General features: G+C 39.5%; 1 protein-coding gene across 4 annotated transcripts in view; it reads right to left on the bottom strand.

Annotated features, from left to right (window-relative positions):
* Positions 1–2,303: 2,303 nt before the first annotated feature.
* The window catches only part of LOC124872435 (nipped-B-like protein B), a 33,703-nt gene continuing 17,585 nt past the window's right edge, over positions 2,304–18,421 (bottom strand). For 3 of the 4 annotated variants that reach the window (XM_047372437.1, XM_047372438.1, XM_047372439.1), the window contains exons 23-47: positions 17,810–17,942; positions 17,577–17,720; positions 17,404–17,490; positions 16,872–17,089; positions 16,686–16,788; positions 16,493–16,591; positions 15,591–15,737; positions 15,049–15,183; positions 14,868–14,966; positions 14,729–14,782; positions 14,525–14,633; positions 14,272–14,408; positions 12,684–12,824; positions 12,489–12,582; positions 10,665–10,819; positions 10,500–10,590; positions 10,183–10,356; positions 9,127–9,317; positions 8,923–9,030; positions 7,419–7,619; positions 7,175–7,321; positions 5,181–5,539; positions 4,919–5,093; positions 4,601–4,792; positions 2,304–3,298 (exon numbers count right to left, since the gene is read on the bottom strand). In XM_047372437.1, coding sequence (XP_047228393.1) covers positions 2,942–3,298; positions 4,601–4,792; positions 4,919–5,093; positions 5,181–5,539; positions 7,175–7,321; positions 7,419–7,619; positions 8,923–9,030; positions 9,127–9,317; positions 10,183–10,356; positions 10,500–10,590; positions 10,665–10,819; positions 12,489–12,582; positions 12,684–12,824; positions 14,272–14,408; positions 14,525–14,633; positions 14,729–14,782; positions 14,868–14,966; positions 15,049–15,183; positions 15,591–15,737; positions 16,493–16,591; positions 16,686–16,788; positions 16,872–17,089; positions 17,404–17,490; positions 17,577–17,720; positions 17,810–17,942 — 3,850 coding nt within the window. In that variant the 3' untranslated portion in view covers positions 2,304–2,941. Of the gene's footprint in view, positions 3,299–4,600; positions 4,793–4,918; positions 5,094–5,180; positions 5,540–6,667; positions 6,803–7,174; positions 7,322–7,418; positions 7,620–8,922; positions 9,031–9,126; positions 9,318–10,182; positions 10,357–10,499; positions 10,591–10,664; positions 10,820–12,488; positions 12,583–12,683; positions 12,825–14,271; positions 14,409–14,524; positions 14,634–14,728; positions 14,783–14,867; positions 14,967–15,048; positions 15,184–15,590; positions 15,738–16,492; positions 16,592–16,685; positions 16,789–16,871; positions 17,090–17,403; positions 17,491–17,576; positions 17,721–17,809; positions 17,943–18,421 lie in introns of those variants that run through there. The other variant, XR_007039286.1, reaches the window with a different exon arrangement.

Raw genomic sequence — 18,421 nt, 5'->3', positions numbered from 1 at the left:
CGTAATTCTGTAACGACTTCATGAACTCAATTAATAGACTTATGATGTGTTTATAAACAACAAACTTTAATCTCATGTAATTGTATTACTATAAGCCTCTCAAAAAAAAAAAAAAAAGAATAGTAAAGATAACACTGTTTGACAAACTCAAAATAGTGTTTTTAGCACCAGAAGGGTAGTGAAAACCTAGCGTAGATAATCAACTGAAGGGTGATGCATGCATTAATTTTTACCATTTATTTAAAATGTTTAAAATGTTTTTTCAAAAGCTGTTCAAATGCTATAGAAAGTTCTAAAAGCCAGACTGTTTTTTTAATCCTCCATCTGTTCAATCTGCTGATTTGTCAAGCGAGCAGTTACAATAAGCTAAAAGGGCTGCACTAAAAATGAGCGAAAAAGCAGCCAAAATCTAAAGAAAAACACTGGAAAATGTAATTAAATTTCTAGAAAGTCTGGTGCTTTTAATGCTATAGAGAAATTGTTGAGGATTTAACATTTTTTGCAGCGAATCTTTGTGAAATGAAAGCCAAGTGGCTTAGTATTACTGTTAAAAATAATATTAATAAAAAAACTTTTTTCAACAAAGCATCTAGCTTATTAAGTGCTATTGGTTTTGGTGTTTGTTTTGTGCACATAATTAAATGTTTCTTATGAGCACACCATAATGTCATTCACCCAATTTAACTGTCACCTTAAAGCCTGGGTCTGGTAGAGCTGTTGCTTGGTGATAACACTGTATAGAAATTTTTGACCAACTTTAAATAGTAAATTAGGTATTTTTCAGCTTATCTTTTTTCTTGTGTGTTTAATCCAGTTTACGATTGCAGGAAATTAGAGTTCACCGGTCCTAAAAAGGTGCAATGGAAATCTTCCTGGTGGTGACGGTCAGGGGTAACAAGGTTAGCCTTCTGTGTTACATTTATAATGCTAAAGATGCTAAAGACTTTATAGACGGTTAAATCTAAACTTCATTGGTGTATTTCTATATGACGTGATGAAAAAAAAAATCCCGATTCATTTAAAAAGTGTCTTTTAAAGTTTAAAACAGGACGTCTGACCAAAGAGAGGCATTTTAGGCTTAGCAAGCATATGCCATATATTAGACGTCATCTACATGCCAACCGTTACATAACAGTAAAGGATCTGTGAGGCTGTGGGCCTGTTTCTCCTCCAAAGACCCTGGGAATTTCGTTAGAGAGCTCTTTGAAATGCCTGGTTATTTAAAATAAAAAATTTGGTGATTGTGTCAGAAAAGTTAAAATGGGTCATCATTTGGTCTTTGAGGAGCATGATGATCAAAAACTTGGTGAATACAAAAACGGTGCACTAGACTCATAATAAACTTTCCCAGCAATATTAATCTCTAAAACTAAATCCAATTGAAAACTTGTTAGCAGTGACCTGAAGAGGGCACAGGAGACGACCCGAGGCGTTTTACACACACATTACGTTAGTGAGGAGAGTGATGCATATCACTTTAAACTTTTAAGCAAACATTTGCAAGTTTTATCCTTTTTTCTGAGAATTTCAAGATTTTGTAGATCATTGATTGTAGACTTTCTGCACTTCAAAATTTTCTTCTATTTTGCAGACAAAGGGTTGAGTTTTGTTCCAAAGGGCCATGTTAAAGCTTAAAACAGCTGCATGTTAGTAAAGCATGTAGAATAAATAATTGTCTGGTCACATGAATGCTTCACAATGATTGGCATAACAAACAATTACTGCAAAATAAATATAAGTGAATTTTTACGTTGATCACTGTCTGATCACTTTTAATTTGTAATCCTGACCTCCTATGTAACAGGGGTATAACACAAAAGCTTGTTTCGATTAGTCACTCTTCAAAATGGGCTAGACAGGAGAACATGTCATTCAAGTAAGGCAAATGTGCGTTTCCCGAGTTTATGTGTGGAAATAGCTGAACTTACTCATATCTACAAAAGGTGGATTAAGGAGGACCCAAGTGGATTTGGTCACCACACACAAAGTGAAGAGGATGATAAATGGGTAAAACAAATGTAAAAGCGGACTATTAGAAAACTGCAATAAATCTTTACAACGTGATGGTGCTGCAACATGTTACTACAAAAAAAAAACCACAAATCTAAAAGCTTTTTACACATCCCAACCAGAGCTACCAATAAGTCTTGAGCTGAATTTTAAAACTTGTCTCGTTGGCTTCAAATCGCAGCTTTAGAGAAGTCTGAGCATATAGACAACAAGAGATCAGTAGTTTACCAATTACAGAAAATAAAGCTAAAAATAATAATTTCAATATTTGTGAAAAAATGAACGCAAGTACGTAACAAAGAAATAAGAAAAATTTATTGCAGTATAAGCTCCACCAGAGGGGCAGTGGATAACGGTACTGATGCCCTGTGCTATATAACACTGAACCTACTGTAAATTTAAACACTATTAGCACAGATACTCCACCGCTTTCCTCATAAATAGGTCATGTCAAAGATAGTCTATAACACAGATGGAGCTAAACAGGATTTTTATAACAACACATTAAAGTTTGCAGGACCTGACATCAAGTAAATAAATTCATCTGGATCTAGTTATAATTCCAAAAAAAACACTTTATTAAGAACATCATCAATACACTAACTTCCAACATTCAGTTTGTTTTGTTGTTTTTTTGTTTTGTTTTGTTTTTTACAGAATTATGTTCAGATATAAACATGTTTTTTTAGTTAAACTATGATACAGCGGGAGTAAAAATCAAACATCCAAGTTGCTGCACAACAGCGAAGGAACTCCCACAAAATGTTTTCACAAACATTTTCTTCTCCGTTTTTCTTATGTTAACTTAAAACATCAGTATTTTATAAAGATTTCCTCCACCAGAGCCTTAAATCTAAACATGTGAATGTTCTCTCTGTGGGTAACATAGCAGATCCGTAGATGTGAGGGACGTTCGGAGTAAGTTTTGTTATTAACTCTTTGATCCGTCCTTGGCTGCATACAGCGCTCGTAACGTCTGTGCCACTTTGTTCGTGAGCTTCTGTCCGCTCGTCAAGGAGATTTTCTTGTAAATAATGTCTGACTCCTTGATGTTGTCCACCCAAGGCACCTTTTTGCGACCGTCCCGCTTCTTCGCCACAGCCCATGGTCCAGAGTAAGATCCCGTCATCCAGTGTATGCTGTAGCCGCTCTTGGTCTTCTGGACGATCTGGGCGATCTGTGGTCTGTCTTTGTATTTAGGCCGGCAGATGGCAACGATGTCCATTACCTCCACCTCGTTCCTTTGACCCGTGTCGTCAGCAGAATCCACGTCTTTTCTTGGTTTTCGCTGTGGATTTCAAAGAGCGTTAGTTTATACAGAAGGGGATCTTGTTGAATCGTGAATTAACAGTGATTAGCGTAATTCAAAACGCAACACATCAACAAATGAGAAACAGAATCACGGGCCTCTATCGCTCTTCAAAGGTTTATAAACCCATTTCTAAGACTTTGGGAACCCATCGTAACAGCGACAGCCATTATCAAGCCATTAACCGAAGCGAACCCTTCTAGGAGTGGCTGGCCTATCAAAACTACTTCAAGAGTGCATCAACAAATCAACTAGAAGGTCTCAAAAGATCTAGACACAACAGCTAGAGCAGATAAGATCAGTGTTAATGATTCAACAATAAGAAAGAGCCTGGGCAACATGGCTGTGGTAGTAACTGGGGCTCCAGTAGTGTTTTGGGACCTGGATGACCAGCTGCAATTGATGGAACCATGGAGTCTTCTCTCTTACTTGTAAATCCTGAAGGACAATGTCTCGCCATCGGTTTGTGACCTTTTGCTCAAGTGCACCTGGGATATTCCCCAAGAACCATGATTCGAAGCACACAAGGTTCCAAAGAGGCCCAGTCAAAGTCCAGACAAATTTTATAAAGATACTGTGGTCTGAACAGTCAGGGTGGGCAACATTTTTCCACAGTGACGCATAGAACTCATTACCAGTTGTCAGAGCTGCTTAATGGCAGCTGTTGCCACCAAGAGTGGTACCACTAATTACTAGGTTTAGGGGGCAATTACTTACAGCACTACAGACGTTAAACACATTATTTAAAGCAGGATTTATTTAAATTTCCCGGTGATATTAAAAGTTTAGGAAGCGAGCTGGAAATGGCGCTTCAGAAATAAACTCAGTGTCAGGCGATAACAAATTAATGAGCTGAAAATGAAAAGATAGTGAACTTATGTTATTCTGTTGCTAATACTTTTATTTTTATTGTGAAGGTCCGCGTTTTTACTTTATTGTCTTCTTGTTTTACACATCATAAACAAACTAGTCCAGGAGTTTTAAAGATAGTCCTCACAGTGTTTTGATTGATGGGCTCCTCACCAATGCAGTTACTTCTTGTGTTCCAGTTAAGAGTTGGTGCTAAGACAGAACCAGTTTATCAAGGCCAGAGCCACAGCTTGCAGTGGTGGAAACACAAAGAACTCGTTCTAGGCAAGAACTTGCATCAGTTCAGCACTGGAATCGGTTTGGTGAAAAAAGGAGCTTAATGGAACCAGTTATTTGTTGTATACTGGTGGCATACAGTTAAAAAGTACCAACAATTTATAAATTTAACTTTTAAGGGATTTCCATTCTTACCGCAGGAGGATCTTCATCCTCGCTCTCCTCATCGTCTGTCTCCACTGGAGCAGTGTGATTACTATGGTTGTGATTTTGGGGTTTTGGGCCCTTCAGCAGCGAATTAATGGCTTTGTTTCTGGCATTAGCATTTGCTTCACCCCCATCCTCATCCTCTTCTTCACGGTCCAAGTGCTCCATCAGCACCTTGAACTATGAGACAAAAAGCAGAACAACTTTCTTCACCAGCCTAAGAATAAGATGTTTTTATTCAGAAAACTCAAATGTCTTCCTCCAATTTATATCAGGAACTAAAAGGCAGAAGGAAATTGTGCTTACATCCAAAAATTGTTTGACAATATTCCTCTTATGTTCATAACTGAGGTCTCTGTTGGCTACATCACTCTTTAGAAACTCCAGAGTCTGACGAGGGTTGAAGTGCACCTTGGATTTCCTGTTCACTGCTTTGTCATAAACTTTGGCAGACTCTGTCGGTGAGTACTTCTGGATTTTGCTGCAGCAAAAGAAGGATGTTCACACTTATGCAAAACAAGTTCATAAAAAAAGAAATCTGACCCAAGGTCTTTCTGATGGGACCTACCTGTCTGAGAAGCCATATAGGTTCTTCAGGTGTTGTTTGAGCACCAGCAGTAGCAGAACACCCTGTGAAGCGCTGGCGAATTCCAACAGAGGAGCGGCGTTTTCAGGCAGGCGGTCAATCACTGCGTCTTCGTCGTCCAGATCCGAGTCAGAGTCACAGCCTCCAGGCTTCTTTCGCTTGCGGACCTCCTCCTCCTCATCGCTGCTGCTACTGTTGCTGGTGGATGTGCTGCTGCTCTTCTCTTCATCCTCATCTTCCTCCTCCTCATCAGAGCTATTTTCCCTCCTACGAGAATGCTTCTTTTTTCTCTTCTTTGTCTTCACCTTGTTTTCATGTCTTACGGGCTCTTTGCGTAAACTCTGCATAGCATAAAAAAGTACTAACTGATTTAATATATGATTCATCAGAATTTAAGACTAAATAGTTTACAAAGCAAACCCAAACATGACTTGTTTTTCTGTCGTTGTCTGACATTAAATGAGACTAAACGTTTCCTGTTTTAGGTCAGTTAGGATTGCCAAAATTATTTGTATTTCTATAAATTTCAGAATAATAAGCAAAACAATATTTTATGACTTTCTATGAAGACAGAATTTGGCAAAATTGCCTTTTTAACAGTATGACTGGATTCCGCTGTAGAAATCTTTATAACACCTTTCTAGAGGAACTTAGTTCCTCTGGTGTTCTTTTCTTCCACGACATTTAGAGACACAATTCAAACTGAATGTATTTAACACTTAAATAAATAGGGGCTGCACGGTGGCGCAGTTGGTAGCATTGTTGCCTTGCAGCAAGAAGGTACTTGGTTTGACTCCCAGTCGGGTGTCTTTCTGCATGGAGTTTGCATGTTCTCCCCGTGCATGCACTGGTTTTCTCTGGGTACTCCAGCTTCCTCCCACAGTCCAAAAAGGTTAGGTTAATTGGTCTCTCTACATTGCCCTTAGGCAAGAATGAGTGTGTGCGTGGTTGTTTGTCCTGTGATGGACTGGCGACCTGTCCAGCGTGTACCCCGCCTCCTGCACATAGACTGCTGGAGATAGGCACCAGCTTCCCTGCAACCCACTATGGAAGAAGCGGAAGGATATGACTGACTGACTTAAATAAATGAATAATAATCATTTTGACTGTATCATTGTTGATTCCAAACCTTCATCGTCTGTTCAGCACCAAAACATCGATGTGTAACGTTGTAAATTGTAATAATAACGAGGTTAGTTGTAACACTTGTGTGATATTCAGCAGTATTTTGCCTGCATTTTGTTTTGATCTAACTTCCCACACTACCCACCATAGTGTCATCAGACAAGGAGAAAGGGTTAATTTGCCGTCAGTGTGGCGCAGTGACAGGTGTGTGATGGATATCAGCTCGGTGTCACATGTAAAAAGTTTGATGTGACGACTCTTTCCCACCAAGCAGAATTTACCCGCTGAGCTGTTTATTGTGTGACACTGAGTAGGCTGTCATAAAAATGTAGCTTTGCGCATACGTGTCCGGCGGGCGTCCGGTTTGCGTCCACCTTGAGTACGCGTGGGCATCCGCAGAATCAATTATGCCCGACTTGTGTGAGCCTTTATGTGACCTGCTCTGTGCTGTGCTGAGATATCACTAGCTGTATGGGAAGCTACGCAGAGAACAGTGATTAAAATTTATGAAGCGTAAAGCACTTCATAAAGTTGATGAAGCAGAAGAAAACAGCAGATTAAGGATGTCCTGTCCCAACTGCTCCGGTTAGGACATAATATCTGCTGCAGCATCCATAAGCATCGGTTACGTGAAACACATCACAATACTAATATAAAAACATGTAATATTGCTAAAAGTATCCAGAATTATTCATTATACTTTAAAACTACAAAGTTTGCAAACATTATTTTTGATGGACTATCTGACTATGACACGGTTTTGGCAAATGCCTACTCTTAATCGACTTGGATGGACATTAATGACCAAAAATCCAGATGAAGAATTGTCTACAATATACAAAAACTCTTACCTCTTTGAAAGACTGGAGTAAGTTGCTACCAGAGACAGACAGAGTAATGTCTATATGGTGCATGATGAAAAGAGGTTCCTCCTGGGTTTGGTAAGGGAAGCATGCCAGGTTGTCTGCGATGAAGAGCAGCATGTTTACCTCTGTTTTCTGCAGGGAACAAAGAAAATATGTAACTAAGTCAACTGCCTGAAACCAACTTGGAACCAATGGAAAACAACAACCTAAAGAAGACAAGGGAACTCACAGAGCTGTCGTCAAACAGGTTGAGCAGGGAGATGAGGAAAGCCCGTCTGTGTTGTCTGTTCCCACGGACCATAGTGTAGAGATGGGAGCAGAGAGCCGAGTCTGAGTCATCATGACGGAAACCTCGGATTACCGCACGTTTGCCCCCATTTATAGCCTGCTGCACCTGATAGGACATCTTCAACCCAGCAACCGCCTTCATCTGTGGAAGTACGCAACGAGACTGTTCTTAAACACCGCTTATCTGCAAAGATGTTCAACAGCATCAATAACGTTTGCTTGACTTATAATATTTAGGATTTGATCTTTTTTGTTTATTTATTTTTTCTTTCAACAATAGTTCCAACAGTTTTCCTCCAAATTGCTGTGTGCATTAAATCCCCTCCCTACAGTCTGCAGCAGAGCCATTAATGCCCCTTTTCCACTGGCTCGATTTGGCCAGCCCGGACCAGCTTCGGAAGGCTCTGCACGTTGTGTGTTGCATTGCCATAGACCTGGAGCCGCGGCTTTAAAGCATCATGTGTCGTGCTGCATAACCGCGAATGAAACACCCAACCGCCAGTGTAAAGAAATAAAGACCGAAACAAGAAGTAACACGGCTATTGCCTGGGGATTAAATCTGCTGACTGCATTGACAATCATAGTTGATGAGTAGGCTTTTGACATCCATTTTATTATTATTATTATTATTATTAAAGATTTCACTTTTCCTTTAAGAGACTTGGAAAGATTTCAATTAGGTCTCCTTTTATTTCTAATAGTTGTTGCCTACATATTTATTCCGCTGCCGCTGAATATTGCAGTCTCCTATGATCGCCAGAAAAGTTTGCACCTCGTCGTTGCTCCAAGGGGTGACTTTTCCGGATAACTGTGCAGACTCCATCATATGTTTCTCGCTTGAATGCACGCTTGAACATGCCGGTTGTTTTTTTACGCTGGTCGACTCTTACGGCTGGCCGCGCCCACGGCCAATCAGTGAACAGCCGTTTGTTCACGTCACGCACAGTACCGACTCGGCCTCGCTTAGCCCTGCTAAGAAGGAGGTACCAAAAAAGTAGGCGGAAAAGGGTCATAAGTCAGCTGAGTTTGGCTCCAGTTGATTGGTTCTATCTTCTCTACTCTAGTTCAACATCAACATATATATGGATGGAGCATCTCCTTATTCCCTATTGAGATGGTTCATAAAGGATTTTCAGTGTTCTCAAAGGCTCTGTAAGGTTTTGTCACCAACAGCAGCAGCATTTAACAAAGCTTATTCTGCATGTTTAGCTGATTAGCTGCCTCTCTGTTAACGTGCATAAAGTTTATTTTACTTTAACCGTTTTAACTGCATTTAACTGTGTAGATAATATATCTAAATATATTAAATTTTAACATTTCTAAATAATACACAAGGTTAATAAATACTAGTCATTTTAAAGTTAATCTTGTATTCAATTTTCATCAAATCACAATATTTTACATTTGAACATACTTTCCAATGAGATTAACCTGCAGGTACTCACGTGGATGAATCCTGAATATTTCTTGTCAATCTCCACTAGTTGTTGGTCAGCCTTGTTCTTCATGGTTGGCTCTGGGTCTGTTCCCATGGCAATTAAGTAGGGGACACACTAAGCAGCACAGAAAGAAAGTTTTATTCTGACACTGTTTTAAAGCTACCTAAATCTTCTGTGATTTTATAGCCTAGAGTGAGACTGTGAACACACCTGTACAGGGTGTATGAGACCCTGACTAAGAGTCAGTGTGATGACGTTCAGAGCAAAGTGCCGTACAGTGGACTGTGAATGGAAGAAGGACTCCAGCACCTGCTTGAGGTAAATCTGCATAATGGAGCTGCTCATGCCCGAAGATATGTCTCCCATTTCCTTAAGATCTTCTTGCTTTGCTTGCTTCTTCCCTGAACAAACAACATCAGCAATACCCACAAAATTCTGAAAAGTGTGGAGCGCATTTGTGTTTATTCCTCCTGTGTTTATAGTTTGTAGAAATGTCCTTTGCAATAATTACAGCTGCACAACTTTTAAGGTATGTCCCAAAACTCCTCCCATTCATCTGACCAGTTTCCCTGTCCCTGATGAAGAAAAGGATCCCCACAGCATGATGGTGCCATCACCATATATACCCATAGGAATGGTGTACTCAGGATTTCATGAAGACCTAGTTTTCTGCCACATACTATTTTGCATTTAGGCCGATAAGTTTTATCTAGTCGTCTGAGGAGAACACCTTCTTCTGCATGTTTGCTGTGCCACTACATGGCTTGTAGCAAAATGCAAATAAGACTTTTTATGGGTTGCTTTAAACAAATGTCTTTTTCTGGCCACTCTCTCATAAAGATTTGCGGGGTGCACAACTTACAGTGGTCCTGTCTACATATTCACCCACCTGGGATGTGGATCTCTGCAGCTCCTCCAGAGTTACATTGACCCTCTTGGTGCTCTTACACACATTTCAGGCTTTCACAGAAGAGTTGTATTTACAGTGGGATTAAAGTGCACATAAAGGTTGCACTCCCTTCATTAATTAGGTAACTACTGAAGCATTGAATTTCATTTATGGGGATCTGAGTAAAAGATGACCGAATGCACACTTTCAGATTTCTATCTGTAAAAAACATTGTATCATTTTCCTTCCACTTTGCAACTGGCAATAATGCACTGCACATAAAATCCCAATAAAATATACTGGGGTTTGTGGTTGTAACATAACAAATTGTAAAAAAGCTGGTGACAGAATGCGTGAGACAGAACTCAAAAACTCACATTCACGGTCAGCCTCTTGCATTCGAGAGTCCTCCTCCTGCAGGTATGTTTGAAGGTTTTTGAGCACATGGATCTTCAGATTGACAGCACCGCTCTCATCTGACAGCAAACTGATGTAAAGAACCTTCACATCTTGCACAAACATGAGCTCTGGGTGCATGATGAATTGGAAGCCTGTATGAGAGGAAGTAAAGTGTCAAAATGTAGAAATATGATAACTTTGAAAGCTAGAGTTTAAGGATTTGGGTAATGGAAAAGATAGGACAAGAGGATTAGTCAACAGAGTGATTGTAAATCTACATTGCTGTATAATATACCTAGACCAATAATGGCTTTGATCTGGACCTCCTCATCCTCATGGGTGGTGAAATACAGAAGAAGCTCCAAAACCTTGTCCTTTATGATGATCTGAAAGACGCCAGTAAGACCCATCAAAACAGGTTCTACAGCAGTTCCAAAACTTCTAATGATGTGGTATTTACCTTGTTAGCTCCCTTGAACTCTTCTTGGTCAAAATCAAAGTGTCGGCAAAGAGCCCCCACAGTGAACAGTGAGCGCAGCAGAGTTGGTTTGTTAGCAGCCAGAGTGGAGCTGCTGGCGTCCTCCTGGTGCTGCGTCTTGAGTTTAGCCAGAGCTCCTGTAAAATAAAATGCTCAATAAGAATAAATACTGTATAAGTTTAGTTTATTTAGTAGAGCAGAATCACAACAGGGGTCGTCTCATGGCACTTCGCAAGACAAAACAATTTATATACAAAAATATAGAGTCAATTCAATACAATCATATAGGCAGATTCAAAGACAATTGATGAGATTTGAATTCAATCCACGTTAAAAAACAATGCTATCAAGTTATCATTAGGGTTATAAAGATGTCCTGGCCAAGAAAACAAGCAGCACAATCTAAGTTTATTATTCCAAATGGTAAAAGGTTTTCCATCTAAAGGAAATGCAGCTGCCTTGCATTGTGTTGTGTACTTTGCAGCAATCTCTCATACTGAGCATCCATGTGGCTGCAGTGGAAAGAAAACTCCCTTTCAATAGGAAGAAACCTCCAGGAGAACCTGGCTCAGTGTGAGCGGTCATCTTCCATGACCACTGGGGGATATGAGAAAATAGAGCAGAGGCACAAAAAACACAGAAACGTTGGTCCAGGACTACTTTCTATATTAAAGAAAAAGTAAGGAGTCAATGCCAGCAGTAGCACCTTTAGTGGTTCAATCTTGGAGGTAGACACACCTAAATAGATACGCTCTGAGCCAGTAGTAAAATCCCAGCGGTAAAGTCCCAGCAATAGCTCCCTCAATATCTTTGACTAGGAGAGAGACAGCGTTAAACAGAAAGACAGAGCAAAGTGTATCATGAATGGAAAAAGAAACATGAAGACATTTGTTGGAATGGCTCAGCTGATGGCCCTCTCTGACGACTGACGACGACGAGAACATGATGTTAAAGTTACCATTACATGCAGATTTTGCTCAATTGGAGAACAGTAGGAGAAAGTAGCACGGTGAGGAAAAGCGGTCATCATGTCCTCCAGCAGCCTAAGCCTATAGCGGCATAATTACAGATAGCTCAGGATAACCTAAGCCACTCCAACGTCTGTCTCCCTTCCTACTTTTAAAAACTCTAGGGACCAGTCACTTGGGCTAAGTCTTTACCAGTTTTACACATATGAAGACCAACATTTCTTCCCACACTTCTTTATGAAACACCTTAAGCTCATTAAGATTGGAAAGATAGTGCCCGTGAAGAGCAATTTTCAAGTATTTCCACAATTTCCCAATTAGATTTAGGTCTTAACTTTGACTAGATCATTCCAAGATACTTCTGAAGGAAAGATCAGCATGATGGGTGGAAAGCCTTTGTCACAGTATGGATATTGTTTTCCAGGTGCTGGGCAGAGTTAGTTTTCCTCCACACATAATTCATGTTTTACCAAACAGTTCAAGCACTTTGGAGCACACAAATCATGCGACAATTTCATTTCATGTCACAATCCTGCACTACTTTGTGTGAAATCACAATAAAATATAAAATACATTGATGTTGGTGGTTGTAATGTGAAATAATGTGAAAACGTTCCAGATGTATGAGTAACTGTGCTGTAAAGGTAACATTTAATTTGAAGCTCAATAATCAGGTTAAAATTGCTGATCTACATCCAGAATAGCTTCAGATGATTTTTGGACATTTGAGAGTCTGCCCTGAAACAAGATTTGTGTTAATATCTAGGATAAAAAGCTGTAAGACAAGACAAAAACCAGAACAAAACCCTAACATGAATTGTGATGCATGCAGCCTTACCATAGAAGCGATTGAAACAAGCCCACACGAACTTGTAGTTATGTGTGACCTTGTTCACAATAGCACCAAGACAGCTCACACAGTGCTGCACAACCTTAGAAGACAAAAGATATCAAGTTTGCCTGTCATACATGCTCATGTTTATGATGTTCTGAGAGGTTTCTGTGGAAGCTGTGAGCTGTTAATGAGACTGACCATCATGCCGTGTTTAATGATGAGCTTCATCAGGTCTCCCTCAATCGTGTTGAGGAAAGACTCACTTGGATTCTCCACCAGAGGTACGACCAGCTCCAAGATCTTGGCCACATTGCAAATCACCATGAAGTCATTCTGAGTCTAAAATGACAGAGTGGAAACATATCAAAGCTGGACGGTGCCAGTCAGGCACTTGCATCTACTTGTGTTTCTATATGGCTGCCACTAGATGGTGCCACAGCACAAGAACATGTACAAGTGCATCCACAAGTAAATTATCATAGGATCAACAGAAAAATTATTTCTGCAGTCCAACTCAAAATATACCAGAGGTTACTTTTATTAGATTCATTACACACATAATGATGTATGTCAAGCATTTGAATCTTTTCATTTCCCAGAAAATTAGAATATTACATCTGACCACAATAAAGGGATTTCATGACAAAAAGCTTATGTTATGGCCAACAAAATCATAGCGAAAACTGCTGCAAATTCTCCAGCACGGTCACCAACAAAAGGTCACCGCTAAAGAAGGAGGATGTTCACAAATTGCTGCGTCCAAGTATATTCATGGAAAGTTAAGTGGTAGAAAAAAGTTAGGGCTTTGCTTCGTTTGAGAGTGTGGGGGAGACATTACAAGGTGTGAACAGTGGCTGAAGTAAGTGCTTCCAGAGCCTCCGCACACAGACATCTCCAGGACACAGGCTAAACTGTTGAATTTCTTGTGTTAAGTTGCTCCTGAACTGGAGACAGCAGCAGAAGCATCTTACATTGGCTAAAGGGAAAAAGAAGAGGACTGTTGTAGATTTAAGTACAATTTTCATTTTCCTCTAAAAATTAAGGTCCCAGCATATGGGGGAAGAGTGGACAGGCACATAATCTAATTTGCTTGAGGTCCAGTTTGAATGTCCCACTTTCACTGATGATTTGGGAAGCCATGTCATCTGCTGGTGTTGGTCCACTATGTTTTATCAAGTCCAGCCATCTACCAGAAAATCTTAAACCACTTCATGCTTCCCTCTGCTGACAAGCTTTATGAAAATGCTGATTTTGATTTCTAGGACATGGCACCTGCTTTAATGAGAATGATATCACTGACCTTGATTTGCCTGCAAACTGGTCTGACCTTGACCCCACAAAGAACCCACAGTGTGTTGTCAACAGCTGACGCCACTATTAAAGCAGGCTGGGCTTCCTTAACACCACACCAGATGATTGCCTCCATTTCACGCTGCATTGATGCAGTAATTCATGCAAAACGAGCATTTCTGTGCTAAAAGATATTTTACTTGTCTTATTTCATATTCTTACTTTCTTAATGTTGAGTTTTCTTTAGCTGTAAGTCCATCATCAAATTTGACTAAAGCAAACACTTAAAAATGTCACTGTGTGTGTAATTAATCCATATAAAATATGAGTTTCATTTTTTTTAATTGCATCCTCCAGACTGAATTACTGCAATGGACGTTTTTATAGAGATCTCCTGCAAAAACATTCAAAAATTGCACTATATCCAAAACTTAAAAATGATTAATACAAAGACAAAAACTTACTTTGGCAAAAAGAAAAATAGATGAGTACTTACACTGCATTTGGTGTTCAAGTAGGGCTGCATAGCCATGGCATGTTTAACCATTAGGCTAGGCCTGATTTTAGTAACCAGATAAAGAGTGGTGATGCACGCTACAACACGGCTTGAGTTTATCCCTTTGTCTTCACAGTCTGAGAGGCAAACAGAACAATTTACATTTATTGCAAGAATTGGTTTTTTTTTTGTGAATAAACATGCAGAATTTTTAGATAAAAAAAACCCTTATTCACATAATTTAATAATTTACCCGTAATAGATTCCTCATATTTTAGTATATGTTCCACTAAATTGTCCACCAACTGAGCACAGGCCTTCTTGGTTGGTTTATATGAAGCGTCTTCCTCAGACTTCAGCAGCTGAACATTCAGAGACAAACAGTGATCAGATATAATGGATGACAAAACATAGAAGCAAAATGCTGTTGACGTTTTAAACGAATCGTGATGCTCACATTTTGTAGAAGCTGCTCAAACCAGTCATATCCTGAATCTTTGCAGGCTAAAACCTTGAATCAAAATGAAAACATCACAAGAGTTAGGAGAGCAACAGCAACCTGTTCCAACTTTGAGGATGTGAAATATAGTACGGACCACATCTGTGATGTTCAGGATCTTTCTGTTCATGGCTTCTTCATCATGGCTGGGAGTGGGTGAAAACCAGAGTTTCTGGAACGTCTCATTCACCAGTTTCTGTAATGGTACGTAAGCTCTATTTCCAAAAATTAAAAAGCACATTTTACAAAAAAGCACAGACATGTTTACAAAAACAAACCTTGATGCCTTCCTCATCATTGACTCTGCGGATCATCCTGACACACATCTCTGTTATCTTGTGGAAATCTGGCAGCTCCAAGCAAATGTCTCTAAGAATCTTAATGACTCTTTTTCTCACACTGATTCCAGTGTCCTGTGCAAACACAAAAGAGAAATTTAAACCTAAAATAAATTTGCTGACAACTCTGAATCAAATATGGGAAAACAGAAAATGGATCTATGACGGCAAACTGCTCATAGTACAAGATTTACAGAAGCCAGCCCCTTATGTCTCGGCACTACTTTTATTATTGCAGTTACTTCATTTGATCTGTAGGGGGCAGTGTTGGGAAAGTTATTTTACCTCAGCTGAACTTTTCCACCTTAAATGAACTTTCTGGACACAGTTTGTGGAAGTCCCACTTGTTACTGGTATATAATGTTATGTATTTCTCTTCATAAACCCAGAGTAATGAACCAATAACTCAAATCTTTATAAAATGGGTGCATGATATACATGCACCAACAGAATAAAAGACAAAGATAAATTTAATAAATTACCAATATCCTTTCAATAAGCATGTCATAGTACTGCTCGATGAGTTCAGGCCGACTGAGCACGAAGCGGCCGAGAAGCTCCACGGCTGCTTCTCGGACACTAGTGGAGCTATCCATTAGTCGACAGTGCACCCCTCGCTGCATGTCCACCTTAAAAATGAATAGAATCACATAGTTGGACATAAAGCTTAAAGTAGGCCTTTATTATACAGACAGGACATCAGCAATCCATCCAGTGACTTCAGTGAATCCATAATCAGGCACTAGGTGAGCAGATTAAGGTCACTCACATAGTGAAAGTGCTTCAGTATGTGATTACTGTAGTTAAACACATAGAACACAAAGAAACATTAAACATAACTATTTAGTGTTGTGTCGAAGTCCTAAGCCATTCAAATGTACTTCCGAATTGGGACCATCTTTAAATATTTTAAAATGATCTGAAACAGATTTTCTGAAGGTCTTTTAAAGTTTTTATTTGGACTCTGGCAGTTTTTAGCCTCATTTTTAGTCAATTTTCTGCTTGTGAAGCCAATTTACTCTGGCCTATAAATCATTTATTTCACAGCAAGTCTCTAAAACAAAAAGTATAAGCATGTGTCGTGTTTCAATCCTCTCTCTCCCTCTTCTTGAGTTGAATATATGAAAAGCATGAATTAGATGATTTCCCAAAAGGAAAAGCAGCACAAAGTTTAAATAAAGGGCGATTGTCAGAAAATCCCCCTTTTAAAAGGAAGTCTGGCTCATAGGACGCCTAAAACATTTGCACAGTACTGTCATATGCAAGCCTACGTCAGTCTGTTAACATTTGGGCTGATTGGTATAGGAGTGTCTGCTATGGTCTGCAAATACAAGGCAGACTACTGAAAAGGCAGCATAAAGCACACATTTACAGGCAGACTTACTCGTCCTAGTATACTTGGATCCACAGCCACCACCTCTGATAAACACTTCATGGCTTTAGTCCTCACTGCAATAGCACTCTCTCCCAGAACCCTCAGAATCTGTAAAAAGAATATTTGAAATCAAGAGAAAATTTCAAGCAAATGACACAATGTGATTTCTCACTCATCTTAATATTTAAACCAACCATCTTACCTGTGATAAATAAATATCAAAGCTCTGTGCAAATGGCCTCATCGAGGCCAGATATCTTACAATCAGACAGGAGTCCTCATAGTCTACTGTGCCGGAGCTTGTCCTGCAACAACAATAATGGGATACATATTTTGGATCATAATGCAAGAATTATGAATAATTTACCCCAGGTGAAGGAGAACTTACTTCAAAGAGGTGAAGTTTGATGGCGTTGTCTTGATGATCTTGCGGAGGAACTTTTTCCGCGCCTCAACTGTCTGTACAATCTCCCCGGTTGTGTCAGTATCCCTGGAATGTCGCCGATACTTCGGATCGTCGTCGTTTTCAGTTTGAGACTTCATTGCTTTTTCCACCTCGACTGTGGTGTCTCTGAACCACTGGGCAATATAAAAGTTCCTCGCAAACTGAATAAAGCAAATGCATACAAGTAATGAGATTATAAGGAATGAGCTAAGGTCATCAACTTCCTTATTAATAGCATTTTCCCAGTTTTACATAATATGTTCTAGTCGTCTAATAGTTATGCTGTTAATTTAGTAATTTCCAGTGTGTTTGTTGAGGGCTGTTTGCAAACTTGCTTCTTTTTAGCTTCTGTAAAAGCACTTTGTGTTAAATCTGACAGTATGAAAGTCTGTTTGATTGTATGATTGATTGATTGATTGACTGATCTGACCATTAGTTGACAGAGGAGTGTGTGTATGAATACTTAAAAGGTCACCAATAAAGCTGGATCTGCATCAATGTTTTCATCTAGGAAGTCCAGCAAGGCCTTTTGGAGCTGCTGTATCTCATCACTGCCAGGAGTCTGTAAGGAACAAAATTCAGAATGAGCAGACTGAAACATTTCAGTTTGTCTCTTTCATTGTTAATCCTCTATTTGTGTAGTCCCACCTCTTTCAGAATGCGGTCAATAGTTCTTTGGTCCATCTTGCAGGAGAGAGAGTCTTTACGCAGGCTGGAGGCAACAGTGCCAAGATAGTCAAGCGATGCCACCCTGAGCGCCATTTCTGTCTGCTTATTACTGAACTGGTGAACCTAGAGTGGGAAACACATTAGGAAAGTGCAGCAATGAGGGAAAATAATTTCTACTACAAGGCACTTGTTGATCGATGGCTGCTACTCACCAGCAGTCTGCCCAGTAAACTGAGCAGCAGTTCAGCAGCAGGCCACTCGGGCTTGTTGACAGCAGACAGCAGGTCATGTACAAAGTTTTCAAACAGAGGCCTGTAGTCATCTTCTCCCTGTTTACTGCCACATCTGACACCAAGAATCTTCGATTATAACATATTTTTGAACATCAACTCGCTTACAAGAGTGCCTGGCAAAAGTATTCACAACCCTTGAGACTTTTCACATTTTGTCACATGACAATTACAAACGTTAATGTATTTCACTGGGATTTTATTTGATAGACAAACACAGTAATGAAAAGCGCAAGAGAGGTGGCGCATGGTTTTGAAAAACTCTTAAACAATAATCAAAAAAGCCTGCCGTGCATTTGTATTCGACACTTCTTACTACTTTTATAACAATGGCTTGCTTTTTGACACTCTTTGAAAAAGAAATTAAAATCATGTATTCTTTTCTTTCCAATTCAAAATTAAGAGCCACATTACGTTGTTGTCTCACGTAAAATCCCAATAAAATGCTTGTTGATGTAGTGTAACATAACAGGATGAGGTTCAAGAGGTATGAATAGTTTAGCAAGTCCCTGTATATTAATACTGAAGCCTATA

Source organism: Girardinichthys multiradiatus, chromosome 8, assembly GCF_021462225.1.
Source record: "Girardinichthys multiradiatus isolate DD_20200921_A chromosome 8, DD_fGirMul_XY1, whole genome shotgun sequence".
Taxonomy (NCBI): domain Eukaryota; kingdom Metazoa; phylum Chordata; class Actinopteri; order Cyprinodontiformes; family Goodeidae; genus Girardinichthys; species Girardinichthys multiradiatus.
The sequence above is the reverse complement of the archived record's forward strand: the minus strand, read 5'-3'. Positions and strand labels throughout refer to the sequence as shown.